Raw genomic sequence first — 22,097 nt, 5'->3', positions numbered from 1 at the left:
GTGTAGAGAATCTTACCTATCTACAGAGGTAAGTATCAAACTTTTTGGTTTTAGAGTCCCAGATTTGCCATACCACCCAACTTTTTGAGATAAGAAAAGAGGGACACTTAAGCCACACCCCTGATCACGCCCCATCACAACCCTAGTCACACATTCCATAAAGATTTCATAAGTAAACTATGTTGTTTTATAATTCAAACCACACTGGTCCTTTCTATCCTGGCTCATTTTCCTTCATATTAACTTTTTATAATGAGTAATATATTAATTTAAAGGATGGGAATAAAGTTTAGAGTCAAACAAACACATTTTTAGTAGAGAAATATATATTTGCATAGAAAGAGGGACAAAGTTCTGAAAGAGGGATAAATGAGGAGGACAGAGGGACAGGTCTCCCAAAGAGGGACAATTGGGAGCTATTGCTTTACATTTTTCAAGTCGGAACTGCTAAAATGTCACTATCTCTAGTTCCAGCTTGTAACTTAGACAAATGAGAAACAGGAAACATCACAGAGCTATAACAATGTTTATATTGCTAATATTTACAACACAACTCTTCACTGATTATCGAAAATATGAAATATGGATTTGCCCATAACTGGCATGGCGCTCCGCTGCTACGTACAGCCTCTTGGCCTAGTCCAGCATGCGTGGAGAAGGAGCCAATCAGGAGCCGCTCTGAGCGCCAGCGGGTGCAGGGGCTTCCTATCCAGTATCCACATGGCCAGGCTGGCGCAGCGTGGTGACGTCACGCTGGTGTGCAGCTGTCAGTGCTGGGATGAGAGTGGAAGGTGAGCTGAGCAGGATGGAGGAAGATGAGGGAGGATCGGAGGAGGCCGTGCTGATCAAGCAGCACCGCAAGGAGAAGAAGGATCTGCAGGGTGAGAGGATGGGGGTGGAAAGCTGCCTGTGAACAACGACCTATGCACATGGCATGTTTATCATATCCCTACAAAATACATTGCATAGTGATCACAACATGCTCCTTTTCTGTTTATAACATAGTATATAACCATGCAGTATATATAATAAAATGTAATAAGTCTGGATGCTTTAACATTTAGACAGCAAATACTATAGGAGACACCAGGAACTGCCAAGACAGCTTTATGTGCTGCTCTTTACCCACAAAGCTCCTCTGTAAAGAGCTATGTACACATGAGATTATGGGCACCATGAAGGGAAACTGTAAAGAGACGAATATGGAGGCTGACATATTTATTTCCTTTTAAATAGTACCAGTTGCTTGGCAGCCCTTCTGATCTATTTTGCTGCAGTAGTGTCTAAATAACACCAGAAACAAGCATGCAGGTAGTCTTTTTACACATGTTCTAAAAGAGGACAAAGCAAGCATTATAGGGTACTAAAATATACACTTTATTATACAAAGTACATCTTAAAAATGCAGGTGTGCAAACTTGTTTTGAGAGGCCTGGAGGAGTTTTTTTTCTTCTTCCCCCACAACTCCTAATACATGTCTGGAGTGGGGTGTAACTATTCACCAGGTCTTTCTGCAACACCTTGCACTCAAAATTAAAAAGAAAACGTGTTACTGGTTAGAGGCTGTGGCAGGACTAAATGCCTGCTCAGCACTAAACCATATTTCACTGTTTTAAGCCGTACCAGTACTATAAATTGCGGGGTGATGGAAGATATAACATTAAAGAGTGCTCATACATATATACAATGCTGACTAAGGGCTGGTGCACACCAAAACCCGCTAGCAGATCCGCAAAATGCTAGCAGATTTTTAAACGCTTTTTTTTATTTTTATGAGGCGTTTTGCTAGCGTTTTGCGGATTGCTGCTGCGGTTTTCAGTATAGTAGATTTCATATATTGTTACAGTAAAGCTGTTACTGAACAGCTTCTGTAACAAAAACGCCTGCAAAACTGCTCTGAAGTGCCGTTTTTCAGAGCGGTTTGCGTTTTTCCTATACTTAACATTGAGGCAGAAACGCATCCGAAATCCAAAAAATGCCTCACCCAGGCATTTTTCGTTTCTGCAAAACGCCTGCCGCTCTGGTGTGCACCACCCCATTGAGATACATTGACCAAGCAGATCCGCAGCCGCAAGCGGATCTGAAAACGCCCAAAAAGCCGCTCGGTGTGCACCAGCCCTAAACCAGTGACTCGACATGTTTCACTCCGAAGGCTTCATCAGGAGTGCTAAAGGGTGCGAGTTCTATCTACACTTATATACAGAAGATATATATACACAATTACATCTCCCAAATTATTTCATACCACCCCCCATAAAGCCCATGTCAGAGCTGACTTTTGGACCCTACGTATAATATTTATTCCCCTGGTACAACATCTCAGACAGTTTGCAATGCAGTTTTTGTCAGAACTGACAATAATGTCAGAAACACCTGATCTGCTGCATGCTTGTTCAAGGTCTATGGCTGAAAGTATTAGAGACAGATGATCAGCAGGACAGCCAGGCAGATGGTATTGCTTAAAAGAAAATAAATATGGCAGCCTCCATATCCATCTTGCTTCAGTTGTCCTTTAAATGGTTGCTTTTCAGTTTGGTTGAAAATCTTCAGTTTGCTGTCTGTTCGTGGTAACCCCCTCTCCATACAGAACTAGCTGTTTAGTCCATATCTGAGCAGTTGATCTGTACACCAAGGCAGGGATCACACTTGTGTCTGCTGGAAGCGCAGCTGATTCCCTGTAAGCTTTTCCCGCATGATATGCATGTTTTGTATGTGTGTTAGGCCCCGTTCACACTTGCGGTTGTCTGCCAAACGGACCGGATGACCTGACCGGATCCGGACCGGATCCGGATCGGAACCGTACGGTTCTGATCCGGATCCGATCCGGGTCCGGTCAGGTTGCATCAGGTGTTCATCAGGATGCGATCCGGATCCGTTTGGCAAAAGTTACGTAAAAAACAAAAAAAATGTTGGGGTCTGGGAGGTCAGCAGAAGGGGGACCTGTGGAATCAGGCCCTCCGCTGTTTAGCACTCACCTCCACCTCCAACATGCTGCCAACATCTCCAGCTCGTGCTGCTCCACTCCAAAATGCTTGCCCATGTGTCCCCGATCCAATATCGCCGCAACAATCCTCATAGGAGGTGGGGTAGAACATCCGGATTTTTAGCCAGTGTGTTGTGCGCTATCCGGTTCTCATTGATTTGTATTGGCCGGATGGTGCAGTCCGGCTCCGCCCCGGATACGGCTGCCGGAGGAGCCGGACCAAAAAATAGCGCATGTTGGAACGGACGCCGGAGTCCGGATCCGGTCCGGTCCGGACGAAACGGACGCATGTGAACGGTGGCATAGACTTACATTGCTATGCCGTGCGTCCGTTTCGTCCGTTCCGCATGCGGTGCGGCTCCGGCACGGCGATTCCGGATAGCCACCGCTAATGTGAACCGGGCTTTTGGGAAGGTTCACGCAGGAGCTGTAAAAAATAGAAATCAAAATCCACTTACCTGGGGCTTCCTCCAGCCCGTGGCAGGCAGGAGGTGCCCTCGCCGCCGCTCCGCAGGCTCCCGGTGGTCTCCGGTGGTGATCCCGACCTGGCCAGGCCGGCTGCCAGGTCGGGCTGCTCCTGCGCTCCAAGTTGCGTGTCACTTGTGCGCGCTGACGTCATCCGACGTCCTCCGGGCTGTACTGCGCAGGCGCAGAACTTCTGCGCCTGCGCAGTACAGCCCGGAGGACGTCGGATGACGTCAGCGCGCACAAGTGACACGCAACTTGGAGCGCAGGAGCAGCCCGACCTGGCAGCCGGCCTGGCCAGGTCGGGATCACCACCGGAGACCACCGGGAGCCTGCGGAGCGGCGGCGAGGGCACCTCCTGCCTGCCACGGGCTGGAGGAAGCCCCAGGTAAGTGGATTTTGATTTCTATTTTTTACAGCTCCTGCGTGAACCTTCCCTTTAAAGGGACTCCAAGCACCTCCCATGGGCATGCCTTTAAGCCAGACTACTTCCAGAGAAGTCGTGCTATCATCCCTCTGGAGGAGCCTTTCTCTTCCTGCTTCATTCAGTGATGCACTTCTCTAACAGAGAAGACAGGAGTGACCCCGAAGTTATAACACAGCCAAGATGGCAGCTGCGATTTTTAAATTGAAATCGAATGAAAACTATTTGGTGTAAAACAAATGAAAGAGGAGAGCACAAGCTACAGAAAGGTATGCATCTTTAAAGGATTTACGAGGCCAAAATGGCTAAAAAAGCCAAGTACCTGCAAGATGTTTAAATGCACGGAGGACACGGTCCGCGCCCTCCGCACAGTTCCGCCAGGTCCCCTTCCTGAGATCGCCCCCGTGCCGATCGCGACCCCACAGGCCGGGTCGGGCTCTCGTGCCGCTCCCAATATGGCCGCTTCCTCTGGCCGCGAGTGCTGCTGCGCAGCTCTAGGGCCAGCCCCCCGAACCACGCACTGTAGCGTGGATCGGAGGGGTTGGCCCTAGAGACAATCTAAAGGGTGAGGGTGGAGACAATAGGTGCATAATAGCGCTTCCTGATAAGGCAGAGCTTATGGCTGTAGCTCTGCCTCTCAGCGTGCCAATCCCCGCTGATTGCCGCCTCTCCCCGCTCCTCTCAATCTTCCTTCACAGAGAGGGGCGGGGGAGATGCGGAGATCCACCGGCAGATTGACGCACATGGAGGCAGAGCTGCAGCTCATAGATCTGCCTCCGTGAGCAGCAAAATCCACGACCAAGAAAGTCATGGATTTTGCAGGGGTGATTTGGGGATAAACCCCTCGTTTTGCCGCAGGATAGCAGCGTTTTAGCAGAGGTTATAGTTCTTAACATGGCTGCATGTTTTTAAAAAAGTGAATTTAGACTCGCTTCAGAGTCTCTTTAACGCCGTCGGGGAGTTTAGCGGCCGTAGGGAGAGCCGTCATGCGGCTCGCCCTGTGCCGAACTGCACGAGGCCGAGATGCCATGTACTTGTCTACTTTAGGGGACCCAGCAGGAAAACTCATAGGAAACACTTCTCCAATTACAACTCCCTCTACTGCACTAAATGTTGTGATTGGCCAAATAGAGAGGTTTTAGTAAATTATACCCAATCTGAAACCTAGCAGTGTGAGAGACAAGAGACAGAACATTTACATTGTGCTTTTCTCCTGGCGGACTCAAAGTGCCAGAGCTACAGCTACTAGGAAGCGCTCTATGGGCGGTAGCAGTGTCAGGGAGTCTTGCCCAAGGTCTTCTCAATGAATAGGTGAGCCCGTAACCAGTACACTATCCAGCCACTGAGAGGGTGCCGTCCACTCATTAACATTAGCAGAATTTCATTATGAGGTTTTCCTGCTGGTTCCCCTAAAGTAGTCTAGCGCTGATGATTCCTGAAGACAGTGGCCCCATAGAAAATCATGCAATTTTTGCATTGTGGCAAACACTACTGAACTGGTCAAGTGCGATCCCTGCCTCCAAAAATATGCCCTACTTACAGTTTATAAAGAAAGTCAATCAAAATAGATTAGACCACTACAGTGTACATGTAGAAAAGTACAGTCAATTGGCAATACAGCAGGACAGAAAGACCCTTTACTGATTTACTGAGACTGACACTTGTGTCTACTGCTTAGTAAAGCCCTGTTAGTGGCTGCAACCAGTGCTGCTGAGGTAACAAGGCTGTGTATTATACAGCCTTACTGCTAGACAGGGTGGAAGTGATTCGCTACAAGGTCACAATTTTTTGCTTTCCAAATAGTTGTTCCTCCTTGCGTTAGACTTGTTGATTGTATTGGTGTGATCAGTCATTGTTTGTATTGCTACTTATTTATGAAGGCAAAATCCAGAGCATGAAAAATGCAGTGCCTAAAAATGACAAGAAAAGAAGGAAACAGCTGACTGAAGACATTGCGAAGCTGGAAGCTGAACTTGATGAGAGGCACAGTCAAGAACTTGCAGCATTGTCACAGAAACCATCTACCCTGACAGAGGTGAGCATCACTCACTTACTCAAGGGATTGTACCAACTGGGTTGCCATTGGGAAAGCTGAAACATAAGCCCCATACACCAGTTCAACAGCAGTCTTTATGCAGCACAATTGCTGAACAACTTTTGTTGTGAAACAAGTTGAAACCACTGAAAAAAAAGTATTTTGCTATTGTTCAAACAGCTGATAACACTGATAAGAATTCAATCCAACTGTTGGATTGACTTCTTATCAGCAGTTGTGCTGCATAAAAGACCGCTGTTGAGCGTGTGTATGGGGCTATAGATACACAAAATGATCAACTCATAATTATCTTAACGTACTCTTGAATCAGGGAAAGTACAAAATTAAATTATGCCCATGGAGGGCTAGTTTACCTAATCTTTAGACTTCTCAAGCTGCCTGTTGTCTTCAGGTTCCCTCCTGTCCCTGGTCTTCTTCGTGTTCAACTGGCCTGCTCTATTGAATATCCTTCCAGAAGTCCCCAATCCAGGCTGTTTACAGTGACTGCCAAACATCTGTTAAAGAATTGACAAGCTTGATCTTTAGTGATCCCTGATGCCCGGGCACTACCTGATCTCCTCTCTGCCCCGCCTGTGGGAATCTGTTCCCTCAAGCATCAACTCTGCTGCGACTTACATAGTAGTTATGACTGTGGATGTCCTTCAATGCAAGGAAGATTTTTTTTTTTTTTTTTTTTTTTTTAAATGCAGGTATAACATTTGCCTTAACTACTTCATGTGGTAACATTTTCCACATTTTAACCACTCTTGCTGTAAAGAACCAAAATGGATGGCAAAACCTTTTTTCCTCCACATTCAGATCATGTCCCCTTGTCCTTTGTACAAGCCTAGGGACGAAAGCTGATCTGCAAAGCTTATGTATTGCCCTCTGATGCATTTATACATGTTAATCAGGTCACCCCATAGATATCTTTTTTTTTTTTTCCCAGTTTGTCCAAGCTTTCTTGGTAAGCGATGAATAATCCCTCTGATTAATGTAGTTGTCCATATTTTTACTTTTTCTAGTATGACCTGTCCTTCCTATGGTGTGGTACCCATACTCAGGGCCGCCATCAGAATTTTCTGGGCCCTATACTTAGCAAACCTACAGGCCCCCCCCCCCCCCACGCCAAATAATCTGATAGTAGAATGGTAGATTGTTTGGGGGCAGAGCCACGGTATGTGGGGTAGAGTCAAATCAATTTACCTGGGGCCCATAACACCCTCCCCCCTGCATTGATGCGTGCTCACCAATCACGCAGCAGGGAAGAGGTAGACGCCACACAACTCCTGTTATGCCATGGTACAATTGCCAGCAGAGGCTCGAGAGGCACTGCCACTGTTTGGGCCCCAGACCCTTCCTGGGCCCCATACTAATGTCCCTCTTGTACCCCCCTGATGGCTGCCTTGCCCATACTCCAGATGTTTTAAAATCTGACAAAATATTCAATAAAATGTGTTTTCCTACTTTTTATAACCCATACAATTATCATATTTGCTTTTGTGCACAAGTATTATTATTCATTTAGAAATTATAAGTTCCCAAAGTTCAGTTTATTTACTTTGAAAGCTGCTGGTGCATTTTATTCATAACTGTTGTATTTCTATTGTAAATGCTCCCAGTAATGATTTCTGAGCAGTGTTTCAGTTCAGGACTCATTAGCAAAAGTTTCTGCACAGTCTCAGAATGTTTACTTAATTGTATCAAGTGAAGAATGTACACACAAGATAAGGTTATCACCAGTTTAGATGCTGCTGCCACTGCAGGAGAAAAAGTCAGTCCTATGATTTAACCCTTTGAATGCTGTTTTGCTAGAAAAAAAAAATTGTGTTAGTAATTATTATTATTAGTATATTATATGCTGTAAATAATCTTCTAGAGCAAAGAAGAAATGCTGGGTTTCATTCCACTTGAAATATAGTATATGCAAAATGATTAGTAAAAACATTGATAGCCCTGTCCAGAGATTCCTGCTACAGTCACTACACCGTGTAGTGTAAGATGAGTGCACTTTAAAGGGATGGTCTGTGCCTGCGCAGTACGCTCCTGGTGACACCAGGGGAAGCGAGGACACGGCAACGCAGGCGCAGTGGTTTTCAGACTTTAAAGTCTGAAATTCCAGAAGTGAACCGGAGGCGGGGCCGGAGCATCGCTGAGTGGCTGCACGGGCACAGGATGCCTACGGGGGACCATTAGAATCCCTGGGTAACTTCAACTCATTTTCCCCCAGAGAATTAAGTGGAGCAACCTTCTCACATTGATTAGTTTGCATAAGATCCTATGGATTGTTACCTGCAGCTGCTCAGTGAACATAAGTGATGGACAGATTGATGTATGTATGAAGTATGATTTTTTTTTTCACTAACTGAAATAATTTGCAGGTAGACAACGTAGCTAATGAAGTCACAAATTTACATCTTGAAACCGAAGTGCCTGCTCAGCAAACTCGTGTTTCGAAAGCACAGAAGAGGCGGGTAAGACCTTGTTCATAATGTACGCTTCCGTATGACTATGCTTAATGGTAGTGGCTATCAAGCAGTTAAAGTGAACCGAGCATCATTTTTAACTCCCAGGGCAGCTCTATACCAAATAAAAAATGCATTCTAAAAACGTGGTTTATTATTAAAAAAAACTTTAATTTTACCTCATTTTTTTACATCTAAGAGTTAAATTAGCCACTTTGTCCGACCGCAAAGGACCAGCGGTCCCTGAGCAGGAGATGGTGAAAACAGATAAGAAATTACCTCTTTAGACTTAATTGACCACAAACAAACCCCCATTGTACTTCAAACAGAAAACATCAGTTACAGTTGAAGAATGTCACACCTAGCCTGGATAACAGCACTTGTAAAACAGCAGGGGTTGAGCTTCTGAACAATGTCAGCCCTTGCAGCTATTTGAAGCCAAGAGCTGCTTGGATCCCTTTAAGAGGCAATCTCTGAGGAGACGACGCCCACCATGTAAATGAATGAGGATATCACTAGGCAACTGTGTCCAGCTGTTGGATGGATGCACTGCCACTGTAAACTTGAATGGGAGACGCTTCTGACCTCTGAGCAGCTATTCAATTTTTTGCAGAGGATGCAAAAGGAGGAGGTTTATGGATGTTTAAGGAATTACCTAATGGCAGTACTCTTAAAGAGGAACTGCAGTGAAAATAATGTAATAAAAAAAATTGCTTCATTTTTACAATAATTATATATAAATGATTTAGTTAGTGTTTGCCCATTGTAAAATCTTTCCTCTCCCTGATTTACATTCTGACATTTACCACATGGTGACATTTTTACTGCTGGCAGGTGATGTCAGTGGAAAGAGATGCTGTTTGCTTTTTAGGCAGTTGGACCCAGCTGTAAACAGCTGTTATTTTCCACAATGCAATGAGGTTCACAGACAGGAAACTGTCAGGACAATGGTCCTGACATCACACTGTGAGAGGGGTTTCACCACAATATCAGCCATACAGAGAACCCTGATGATCTGTTTGTGAACAGGAAAAGATTTCTCATGGGAAAGAGGGTATTATTATTATTTATTGTATTTATAAAGCGCCAACATATTACGCAGCGCTGGTCATTAGTTTAGGTTACAGACAATATTTAGGGATGACATACCGCAATATGACAATACAGAAATACAAGAAAGCCAGATCACACAGCACAGTAAGAGTACAAGGTAATGCTTAGTCAGTCACTGGATGGGAGCATGGAGATTAGGCAAGTTAGGTTCACTCAGATCCATAGCATGGGTTTACAGTAATGGAGGTGCGTGATCAGGTAGGACACAAAAGGAGGAGGACCCTGCCCAAAGGCTTACAATCTAGAGGCTATTGGCTACTGATAGAGGGTATTGGCTACTGATTGGGATGAAGTTCAATTCTTGGTCACGGTTTCTCTTTAAACTATCTCTGAAGCAAGAAGACCTACCTTGTAAAGGCCACAGTAACTGCTTTAACCACTTCCAGACCGTGCTAGTTATACTCTACGCCCTGTTTATGTCTGTTTATCCATGCCAGGGCGTAGATTACAACTTCTGCATTTGCCACATACACACCACACCTGTCATCTGCGCCGATTCTGTTACGTTGAGTGCAACGCTCCATATCTTGGAAGACGCTTCACCATTTTTGCATTCTATAATAATGCAAAGAACACAATTCAGTTCTATGAAAAAAACTGTTTAACCTTCTAATTATAATAAAAATTTGGCCTAAAAGACCCATGTACATTCTACAGCAAATCTTGCCTTTTTATTTATTTATGTATGTGTGTGCAGGAGAAGAAAGCGGCCCTGGAGAAGGAGCGGGATGAGCGGATAGCGGAAGCGGAGATTGAGAACCTGTCTGGAGCTCGTCATGTGGAAGGCCAGAAGCTCGCTGAGGTCCTGTCACAGAGACAGCTGCAGATTAAACACATCCCCTCAGACGGTCACTGCATGTACAGGGCTATCGAGCACCAGATGAAGGAGCGGGACATCAATCAGTCTCTCTCCACACTCAGACACCAGACGGCAGACTATATGAGGAGCCATGCTGATGACTTCCTGCCATTCCTGACCAATCCTGCCACGGGAGACATGTACACGCAGGGTGAGGGATCTCCTGACATTACAATATCTTCTCCTCACGTACACTTTGATTATACTGTGCACTCTGCACCCTGTTTTAGCAGATGTCACCTGTGGCCATGGCTAGTCACTTCACTACCCTTGAGTGGTTAGCTGTTATGAATAGAAACGAGTGACTAAGGGGTCGATGCACTGACCAAATATGATCATAGATTGTTGCCGGTTGATGCACTAACTGCCGGTAATATTGCCGTCACAGCAATATTACCGGTACAACTGCCAGCAGTGTACAACGCGTTGTGTTATTAGCATGATCCACGATATGCTGGTAATGTTGGACTCTGTAAGGGGTGGGGCATAGCATTCTCCTCTCTTACAGAGCCCTTGTGTACTATGGACAAGGGGCTTTCCACCATCTCTGGTGCCTAGGAAAAGGTGGGGGGCTTATGTTGGTATCTGGGAGCCCCCTTCAAAGAAAACCTGAAACAAAAAAAAAAACCCTCTGGGGGATACTTGCCTCTAGAGGGGGAAGCCTCTGGATCCTAATGAGGCTTCTGCTGTCCCGGCAATCCAGTGCTGCGACTCCCCGAACAGTGGTGAGGTAAATATTTACCTACCGCGATGCAGGCGCAGTAGCAGCTCTTCGTTCAGGCTAAGGCGGAAATAGCCGAGCCCGATCATGTCCATTCTACTGCGCAGGCGCGAGTGTGCGTGAGCCGCTACTGCACCTATGCTGAATCGCGGTAGATAAATATTGCCTGCCGCTTGTCAGCTTCGTCGAGGGGGTTTTGGGGGAGCCAGCACACTACAGAGGATGGGGAAGCCTCATTGGGACAGAGGCTTTTTTTTCTTGTTACAGGGTCTCTTTAAAAAGGGAACCCCCAGATGCCCGGGCCCCCTGCAGGTAAATGGGTATAGAGGGTCTCTTGACTTTTGTTCATAAGTAAATACAAATTTGCTGTTTAGCAGATCCTCTGCTCAACACTAAAGCTATGTGCAGAGTGATGCAGCATTGTATATAATAGAATCTCATTGTTTCACACAGAGGAATTTGAGAAGTACTGCAATGAAACTGCCAACGCACCAGCCTGGGGTGGACAGTTAGAGGTAAGCATCAGTCTTTGTCATTATACTAGAAGTGTAAATTCACAGCAGCTCATAACATAGAGGCTATCCAGACCTCTCGCTAAAGGGACCTTTGCTTGAATCGAAGTAATGTATTCCTTCTTTGAAAACTGCATTGAAAAATTGTCCAAAAGTACACTCAGGCGAAATCTTTGCAAAGTACATTTTGTGACTAGAATCCATGCAGCCAGCTGAAGTTGGGAAGTTTTGTGTTGTGCAACTAAAGGACAACTGATGGGAGTTGAATATGGAGCCTGCGTCCCTTCCCTCCCCGCCTCTGTAAGCTGATTGGAGGGAAGGGACGCAGGGAGCGGAGCTATAGAGGAGGCGGGGGAGCGGTGGTAAATGACAGCCTGGATGTAAACATCTGGCTAGTGACAAGCTGCATGTCGGTAGCGCGGCGTTTTTTTTCTGCTTGACAGCAGAGCGCTGGGGGGGGGGGGGGGGGGGGGCACAGTATAGTAACAGAGGCTGGTCATTGTATGCAGAACCAGCCTCTGTCCTGATAGCATTCTTAAAACCCACCTCGGGTTCCCTTTAAGCAATACCAGTTGCCTGCTGATTCACTTTCTCAAACACTTTTAGCCATAGACCCGGAACAAGCATGCAGCAGGTCAGGTGTTTCTGACATTGTCAGATCTGACAATATTAGCTGCATGCTTGTTTGTTGTGTGATTCAGACACTACAGCAGCCAAACAGATCAGCAGACCTGCTAGGCAACTGGTGGTGTTTAACCGGAAAAATGACAGCCTCCATGTCACTTTCAGTTCAGTTATCTTTAACCTCCTTGGCGGTAACCCCAAGTCAGACTCCGAGTAAAAGTAAAAAGTTGCTGGGAGCGGTAATCCCGGGGAAGTGAGTCTGTGCAGGGGCTGCTGTAGATCTCTCTCCAGTATTTTTTTTGCCTGCTTTCAGGGTAAAGCACATGAAAAAAATGTACTGCTTCTAGACCTTAAAATCAGGAAAGAATCGCTAGGAAAGTCATATGAGCTGTTACATGTCAGGATCAGGTCATTGTCTAGTGAGCAGACAACTGACACAGAACTGGCATCGTGTAACAAGCTGTATGGAGTGGCAAATGTGTTTTGAATCACAGGATTACGTGAGCAAACGCACACTGTATTTTTTGGACTATAAGACTTACCTTTCTCTCCCCCAAAAGTTGGGAGAAAAAGTCACTGCATATTACAATCTAAATGCAGTAAAAACGCCTGCCAATCCGAACCTCTAACCCGCCGCAATGTCGGAAACCCCCTGTACTGTGCCCATGCAGAGGAGGACACAAGGACAAGGGCATAGAGGATGCTACACGGAGGACAGAGGCGGACACATGGGGGACACAGAAGTACACAAGGGGGAAGGAGGAGGACACAGGGAGAAACATGATGTACAAAGAGGCATAATCCACAAGATGCCCCTTCACCATGGCTGCACCAGGTTTAGTTTATATTATTTTCCCCCTGGTTTATGTCCTCTAAACCTAGGTGTGTCTTATAGGGAACCTAAACTGAGGATATGGATTTTTCCTCTTGAAATAATACCATTTAATCACAGCTCCTGAACAAGCATGCAGATCAGGTGCTCTGACTGAAGTCAGACTGGATTAGCTGCATGCTTGTTTCAGGTCTGCGATTCAGCCTCTACCGCGAAAGAGATTAGCCGGACTGCCCGGCAACTGGTATTGTTTAAAATGAAACCTCCATAACCCTCTCAGTTTAAGACGCTCCATACCTTAAAGGAAACCTATAGTCAGAAGATGGTAAATCATTTAGCAAGTTTGCACGCTTTGTATGCCTCTGCGTGTTTAGCTGCATACTGGGACCTTCTTATAAATGTTTTCTTTAAAATAACCACAGCCTATTAGGCAGTTATTTCTTTATTGAAGCGATGTAGCCAGTCAGCTTGCCTAGTTTAGCTGTGTTTTGCAGTGCTTTTTTTTTTCTTTTTAAAGAATCTTTATTTGGAAGTTTTTCATGAACATGCACATTCATATGGGCTCCTGGGAGACCATCCGTGCCCTCCCTTTCACATTCCTGTGCTTTATTGCCTGTCTCCAGACCCACCCCAGGGTGGCCTTATCTCCTGTAGATCAGGATCGCTACTTTAAATTTTTTCCTGTGCGGTCCGTATAGCTGCTAGTGCGGCTGCGCAGGTCTTGAGCTCTGCCTGCCCCACGTCCTCTCTCCCAGCAGACTCGTATATGTGTCATGTGGGCGGACTCACATGACAGTCATGGGAGCCCGCCCACATGACATGTACAAGCCCGCTGAGAGAGAGGACGCGAGGTGGACAGATCTCAAGACCTGCGCAGCCGCACTAGCGGCTATACGGACTGCGCAGGAATAAATTTAAAGCGGCGATCCTGATGTACATGAGATAAGGTGACCCTGGGGTGGGTCGGGATCTGCTCCGGAGCCTGGAGACAGGAATGTGAAAGGGAGGGCATGGATGGTCTCCCAGGAGGAATGCTCTTTGAAAGAGTTACATAACTTTTTTTTTTTTTTTTTTTTTTTTTTTTTCAGGATTCGCATCATAAGTTTACCTGAGGTGATATAACATGAGATAAATGTGTACTGTATGTACAGTGCAAAACATATTAATAACTCAGCTCTTTTTATATTTTGGTGCCTGAAATAGTTAGTCAGGCATGCAAGTGACAGCTTCTGTCTTGTCAGGAATATAGTAAACACTGCTGATTATCAAATTACAGCCGTAGAATTTATATTCTCTTTTTATATCTAAACTGCCTATAATTTTTCTGATCTTGACATGGTAATTATTTAGTATTTGTAACCAATTTTCTGAATTTGTTCTTCAGCTCAGAGCTCTTTCACACATCCTGAAAACAGCCATAGAGGTCATCCAGGCAGACTCCTCTCCTATCATTATTGGCGAGGAATACTCAGGCAAGCCAATCACTGTAGTGTAAGTATCCTGAATACTCAGGGGAGCCAATCATTGTAATGTAAATTATCCTGAATACTCAGGGGAGCCAATCATTGTAGTGTAAGTATCCTGAATACTCAGGCAAGCCAATCACTGTAGTGTAAGTATCTTGAATACTCAAGCAAGCCAATAACTGTAGTGTAAGTATCCTGAATACTCGGGCAAGCCAATCACTGTAGTGTAAGTACACGAAATACTCAGAGGAGTCAGTCACTGTAGTGTAAGCATTCGGATACTCAGACAAGTCAATCACTGTAGTGTAAGTATCCTGAAGGCTCAGGAAAGCCAATCACTGTAGTGTAAGTATCCTGAATACTCGGGCGAGCCAATCACTGTAGTGTAAGTATCCTGAATACTCAGGCAAGCCAATCACTGTAGTGTAAGTATCCTGAATACTCGTGCGAGCCAATCACTGTAGTGTAAGTATTAGATGAGCCAATCACTGTAGTGTACGTTTTCTGAATACTCGGGCAAGCCAATCACTTTATTGTAAGTATCCTGAATATTAAGGCGAGCCAGTAACTGTAGTGTAAGTATCCTGAATATTAAGGCGAGCCAGTAACTGTAGTGTAAGTATCCTGAATACTCTGGCGAGCCAATCACTGTAGTGTAAGTATCCTGAATACTCAGGCGAGCCAATCACTGTAGTGTAAGTATCCTGAATATTAAGGCGAGCCAGTAACTGTAGTGTAAGTATCCTGAATACTCTGGCGAGCCAATCACTGTAGTGTAAGTATCCTGAATACTCAGGCGAGCCAATCACTGTAGTGTAAGTATCCTGAATATTAAGGCGAGCCAATCACTGTAGTGTAAGTGCACTGAATACTCAGGGGAGGTAGTCACTGTAGTGTAAGTATCCTGCATACTCAGGCAAGCCAACGACTGTAGTGTAAGCGTCTGGAGTGAATATTGGGGAGTGAGTATGCTGTTGTTCCATTTGATACATCTTTAATGTGGCAGCAACATTTAATTATGTACCTGCTACGCTGGATACAGAGGAATAGTTTATAAGGGAGACCATATTGTAGTTGAGACATAGGAGGCGAAGTAGGTAACTTCGCTTCGCAAATGTCCTTTAAAGGAGAACTGTAGCGAAAGGTATATGGAGGCTGCCATATTGATTTCCTTTTAAGCAATACCAGTTGCCTGGTAGCCCTGCTGAGCTATCTGCCTGCAGTATTGACCGAATCACGCCAGAAAGAAGCATGCAGCTAATCTTGTCAGATCTGACAAAATTGTCAGAAACACCTGATCTGCTGCATGCTTGTTCAGGGTCTATGGTTAAAGGTATTAGAGGCAGAGGATCAGCAGGACAGCCAGGCAACTGGTATTGCTTAAAAGAAAATAAATATGGCAGCATCCATATACCTCTCACTACAGTTCTCCTTTAAGCCTCATTCCCTCCAGAATGGAGCATAACAATGTGAACATTTTGCATGCCTTTTACTACGCATATTTTCATGAAATTTTGTGCATTTTATGCCTTTTGCGGTTCAATGCAAATGACTATACCCTTCACTTTCAGTGAACTGCATGCAGATTTCCTAAAATAAAAATGTATGTTGTAGTGCATTATGGCAGAAATCCACTGCAGTGGGATCTGCAGCCATATATGGTTGTGGAAAACAAAATGTTTTTGCCCGCTGTGAATGAGCCGTTACTCCCCCCATATAATCTCTTCAGGCAGTACTTGGCTCTAATTCCAACACGTTGTATCCAGCGCAGGAGAATTGGGCGCAGCCGGTGCCACCATAGACTGTAATAGAAATTATGGCTATAGCGGCGCACAGTGAGTGACTTCAGCGCCATCAGAAGATGGAGTTGAAGTTACTTTGAAAACACTGCATTGGAAAGGGTCATCGATGGGCAATACCATTGCACTGCTGCAGTTTGATCGATGGAAAACCAGTGTACTGTGTGTGTAGAAGGAGAGTAATTGATCAGCAGTAGGAGAACAGAGGCGCCAGCAGGATAAAAGCGGATAAAAACTTTAAAATTTGCTGGGAGCAAGTGGTGGACTTACCTCCATAAAGCAGACACGAAAGACTGTCTGAATAGTAGCAATCACATTTATTAAATAGTACCCCAAAAAAGTGCAACGCGTTTCGCAGGCCCAGCCCGCTTCATCAGGCAATAAACGTGGGGACAAAACAGAATTTCGGCATTAGCAGGTGTAGCGCCTCAGAATGGCACACTTTTCAGCCATGTATGGCTAGCTTTACATTTGTTCCTGTCAGACCACAGCCTAATTCCTTCCAAAGCCTTTTTCAGTTTTGAATACAGTGGGAAAGGTTGCAAGAATGCCAGTTTGTGTCCACTGTCTTTGTCTGGTATTGGGGAAAAAGATGAAGAAAGAATATTGTCCTTGTGGCTCCAAGAGCTCAAATTGCAGTCCACAATATCCTAGTTCCTAGTATGTGCCAAAATTACATTATGGAAATTAATTTGTATTCAGCTGGTGCTATGTCGCCATCTTGTGGTGATATTCATCTATTGCAAGCTTTTTAAATTCTATATGTAGTGTAATTTGCCTTCTAAAGTTAGGTACACACATGAGATAAAAGTCTTTGGAAAAAGAAAGGTCAAAGACCAATTTTACCATGTTCCATTTCCAGGTAGTATGAGCGCATAACTACACAGTCTATTCTATTAAGCTGAGTACACTCATTGGATACAAATCCTTGCAAACTGAGGAATTGGTCACATAGGTTTGTCGGGGAGGTTTTAAAGACTTGTCTTTTAAATATGCTGTACACATGCAAAAGATCAGTTCTTCCAAAATGCTTTCATTGCCCATGATAGCTGCAGATCTCATACACACCTTGTTTAACGGGCAGTCATCTGCAGATCAGATCCACCTGAATGGATCTAAGGGCTGGTGCACACCGAGCGGCTTTTTGGGCGTTTTCAGATCCGCTTGCGGCTGCGGATCTGCTTGGTCAATGTATCTCAATGGGGTGGTGCACACCAGAGCGGCAGGCGTTTTGCAGAAACGAAAAATGCCTGGGTGAGGCATTTTTTGGATTTCGGATGCGTTTCTGCCTCAATGTTAAGTATAGGAAAAACGCAAACCGCTCTGAAAAACGGCACTTCAGAGCGGTTTTGCAGGCGTTTTTGTTACAGAAGCTGTTCAGTAACAGCTTTACTGTAACAATATATGAAATCTAATATACTGAAAACCGCAGCAGCAATCCGCAAAACGCTAGCAAAACGCCTCATAAAAATAAAAAAAAGCGTTTAAAAATCTGCTAGCATTTTGCGGATCTGCTAGCGGGTTTTTGTGTGCACCAGCCCTGAAAGATTGAGAGATAAAAAAAAAAACTTTGGTCTGGCTCTCTTGAGGTCTTTTGTGAAGATGTGTTTGAAGATTTCATGCCAGGTGTAATCTAAATTTAAATTCACATTTGGCTTTGCCTTTGCTACCATTGTACATTGTTAGGAATATTGATCTATGATGATTAAAGGGGCACTACAGCAAAAAAATGTAAAATTTTAAAATATGTGCAAACATATACAAATACGAAGTGCTTTTGTTCCAGAGTAAAATGAGCCATAAATTACTTTTCTCCTATGTTGCTGTCACTTACAGTAGGTAGTAGAAATCTGACAGAAGTGACAGGTTTTGGACCAGTCCATCTCTTCATAGGGGATTCTCAGAGATTTATTTATTTTTCAAAAGCACTTAATGAATGGCAGTTGCTCTGTCCAACTGCCAAAAAACTGTGTAGCGAGCAAGGAAGCTGGCCAACATCATTGTTTAAATCCTTTTTAGGGAATATCTTTATCAAGAATAAAAGTCTTGCTGAGCATCCCCTGTGAAGAGATGGACTAGCCCAAAACCTGTCCCTTCTGTCAGATTTCTACTACCTACTGTAAGTGACAGCAACATAGGAGAAAAGTAATTTATGTCTCATTTTACTCTGGAAAAAAAACGTACTTTTTATTTGTATATGTTTGCACATATTTTAAATCTTACAATTTTTCGCTGTAGTGCCCCTTTAAATAAAATCAGAATCTGTTTAAAGTGTGTGAGGGTACTTATATCTATGTGTTCTTAAACTGAGGTCCTGATCAGTAATGTAGTATTACTGATTTTTTAGCTCCATCTTGTAATACAGACAAGTGTGGCCATATTAGCAACATGCTAGTTGCAGGTGGGTGATTCAGACACCACTGCAGCTAAAGGGATCAGCAGGATAGCCAGGCAACTATCATTTTTTTTTTTTTTAAGAAATGAATATGGCAGCCTCCGTATCCCTTTCACTTAAGTGCCATTAAGTCTGGAACATGACAATACTGATGAGTAGTTTTCTTTGTGTAATCAGTGGGAGCGACATGTCAGCACTTTGCCAGTATTTGACATCAGAGATAAGTTAAGTAATGCAAGTAAACTGCATTATTGCCGAGAGCCTCAGTTGGAGTGGCATGCATAAGTACTACACAAGTCAATCTGTAATCTAGTCTTATTTGAATTGACTTTTCCGCTTAAAGTGGATCCAAGATAAACTTACGGTACTATTCCGTTCCTCCAGGCCGCCATGGATAGAAGGGAAAGATGCAACCTAGTGGTTGCGCCCGGCTAACGGAAAAGAACCACTTTTACTTATTGCATAATTGTGTTCCTTTCATATAGTTTATAGGGCATTCCTCAAGCCAAATTCTTTTTGTTTTGTTTTAATACTCTAATTCCCTATAAACTAAACAAGCCTCACCCACAGCTTTTCACAGTGCCTTGGCGCTGGAGCAAGGGCTTATGGGAGCTCAGTCTGGGCAGGAGGAGGAGGAGGTTACTAGCCATGGATTTCACCCTGTTTCTTTAATTATCATCCCTCCCTCCCTACAGCCAGCCAATTATGGCGATCGGTTGTCATAGGCTTCTGCCTACGAGAGCTAATCGCTCTCTTGTCCCCCAGGGGGACAGCCGTGTCACACGGCTGTCCCCAGTGCAGCGCTGCTGCTGATCGCATCGCTGCACAGTGTAAATAGACGGCGTGATCGCCGTCTTACAGTCCCCCGAGCGGCAATCGCTGCTCGGAAACTGAAGAGGGGGCGGAGCTCAGCCCCCCAAGCAGGAGATGCGTGCGCAGCCTGCGCGCGATCGCCTGCAAAACAGAGCCCCAGGACTTTACGCCGATTGTTGTTAGGCGGTCCTGGGGCTGCCACTGCGGCCATGCCCATCGGCGCGACGCGGTCGGCAGAAGGTTAAAACAGAAGGTATTTGCGATTATTCAGGTTGAACATATGAGGTTTCCCACAATGCGTCACTGCTGAATATGCAAAACATCCCTTTGTTGTCCCTGTAAGCTAACCACACCTCCAGAAACGCTGAAATGCAATGATGTGTCAGCTTGTTAATAGTACAGAGCCACAATATTCTAACATGCATATAAACTGTTTCAGACTGATTGGTCCTCACCAGTGCATGGCATGCATTACTATGGCTCTGAGGTAGGACTAGGTTCAATAAAAGCACTCAGTACAAAATTGGTTTACATGGCTGAGTTTGTTTTATAATTCATGTTATTTAATAATAATCCTAATAGTCAACCTCCTTCTTTTTCAGATATATGCGCCATGCTTATGGACTGGGAGAACATTATAACTCTGTAGAACCACTAACTATCCCACCAGCAGAATAAACCTGTGTGCCAAACGCTCGCTGCCGCGGGGAGACCTTCATGCTTTCTAATGGGATTGTTTATACAAGAGCCCAATAAGCTGATGACTTCATAGCTGAACTAATCGGCATTGGTGGGAAACCAGCCTATCGGGTGTCCAAGAACATTGAGCATAATATACTCCTTTGATCAAGCTGCTGGCTGAATGAACCAAGAACAGGTTCTCTTCACGCTGTGTTAATAGCGGACACAAATGAATATTTATTTTTTTTCTTTGATTTGCTCCAGACAGCCATTTAGCCATTGATAAGCCCTGTACACATTTTCAATTATGACTGGCCAATCACTGACCAATTTTACCACTTCCATGGTAATATGAATACTATGAGCAGATTGTGTCGGTAAACCCTCATACTACATGGAGGTGGTAACATTGATCAGTGATTGGCCAATAATAATTGAAGGTGTGTACCAGGCTTCACTCATATGGAAGGGTTTTAGCACTTTAAATGGGATTGGGTTTATTGTACTGGCAATAATAATGTTGAGAGCTCCACAGTAAGCCTTTTGTACGTTAAAGGATACCCAAGGTGACATGATGAAATAGACATGTATGTACAGTGCCTAGCACTCAAATAACTATGCTGTGTTCCTTTTTTTCTTTCTCTGCCTGAAAGAGTTAAACATCAGGTATGTAAGTGGCAGTTCCTCTCTGAGTCAGGGCTAGGTTAGATTAGAGTGTGACCCTCACTGGTAAGAAATTCCAACTATAAAACACTTTCCTAGCAGAAAATGGCTTCTAAGAGCAGGTAAGAGATAAAAAGGGTCAATAGCTCATAGCTTTTAGCTCTGGCATACTTCAATGAACGTGTCATTGAGCAAAAACAATAAAACAGTAAAAACTTAAAAAGTAGATTTAAATATACAATAAAACTGTGGAATATCTTAAAAAGTCATTTCTAGGAGAAGGAAGATGGATACAATTGATTATTTAATTAGTTTATTTTCACCTCGGGTGTCCTTTAAGGCATTTTCCGATAATGCCACATGCCTGTGTCACATGTGACCACACCTGTAGAGCTACCACTCCATATTAATATGCCCGCTCGAGGCAGGCTTCCACTGAAATATTTAGAGAACTTGCAGAATAGTATGTAAGAGGATTCTAGATTCTCTCTTGGTTGCATCACTAGCACCTTTAACTTGCCAAAAATATCCAATTTTCCTTAAAGTGGATCTAAACTTAGAACTCTCTCTCTGCTCTAAAATATTAGGCACAGCATAATAACCTTTATGGGAAAAAAATATTCATTACAATTTATGGAAAGCCTAAAAAAAAACCTAAAGTTTTTTTTTTAACTGGATTAACTTTTAGGTTGCACTGAAAGGATTAAAGCCTCAGTCTTTTCCTGTACAAGCAGAGCCTCATTGCTTTCATTCATGCTACTGATAAGGCTTATTAGACTTTGATGTAGCTAAACAGACACACAGTTCAGAACAGTGGAGTTCTACATTATGTGCTGTACAAGAGTTCGGGTCTGTTTAAATTAGGTCAAGTTAATTTTGATCATTTGGCATTGAATGCAGTCAGTTATCAAAAACTGGAACAGTGAATCTGACCAGCCACTGTATAAAACATCAGTTCTTTTAAAATCAAGTTTAAGTGTGTCTATTCGTGTATAGCAATAATAATATATCATGGCATACGACTACCACACATGTTGAAATGTGGTCATGTTGGATTCAACAAAAATGATCACTTCTGGAAGCATGATCTGCTAATGGGTCATTCGAATGCAGTTATGTTTTTATTGGAATCACCCAGATTATACAGCAAGAAAGCCTGAAAAATCTGAGCTAGCTGGATGGAAATGGAAGTAAATTGCAACAGGCTTTTAAATCCGTTGTATAAAACAGTTGCATTAAAATCTGTG

The 22,097-nt window shown here is 44.1% G+C and overlaps 1 protein-coding gene across 1 annotated transcript; it reads left to right on the top strand.

The window, feature by feature from the left end:
- Positions 1-740: 740 nt before the first annotated feature.
- OTUD6B (OTU deubiquitinase 6B) lies at positions 741-21,820 on the top strand. Its single transcript, XM_068237595.1, has 7 exons — positions 741-881; positions 5,753-5,907; positions 8,289-8,381; positions 10,183-10,495; positions 11,519-11,580; positions 14,418-14,524; positions 20,109-21,820. Exons 1-7 carry the CDS (start codon positions 779-781, stop codon positions 20,182-20,184), a joined length of 909 nt encoding a protein of 302 aa, XP_068093696.1. The 5' UTR covers positions 741-778; the 3' UTR covers positions 20,185-21,820.
- The last annotated feature ends 277 nt before the right edge of the window (positions 21,821-22,097 follow it).

Source organism: Hyperolius riggenbachi, chromosome 5 (assembly GCF_040937935.1).
Source record: "Hyperolius riggenbachi isolate aHypRig1 chromosome 5, aHypRig1.pri, whole genome shotgun sequence".
Taxonomy (NCBI): Eukaryota; Metazoa; Chordata; class Amphibia; order Anura; family Hyperoliidae; genus Hyperolius; species Hyperolius riggenbachi.
Note: the sequence above shows the minus strand (reverse complement) of the source record. Positions and strands in the feature narration are given on the sequence as shown.

Excerpts from the sequence above, each read along its gene's own strand:
- OTUD6B (XM_068237595.1), top strand. The coding sequence starts at position 779 with ATGAGAGTGGAAGGTGAGCTGAGCAGGATGGAGGAAGATGAGGGAGGA. Across the intron at positions 8,382-10,182 it reads CGAAAGCACAGAAGAGGCGG|GAGAAGAAAGCGGCCCTGGA; the intron begins GTAAGACCTTGT and ends ATGTGTGTGCAG. Across the intron at positions 10,496-11,518 it reads GGGAGACATGTACACGCAGG|AGGAATTTGAGAAGTACTGC; the intron begins GTGAGGGATCTC and ends TGTTTCACACAG.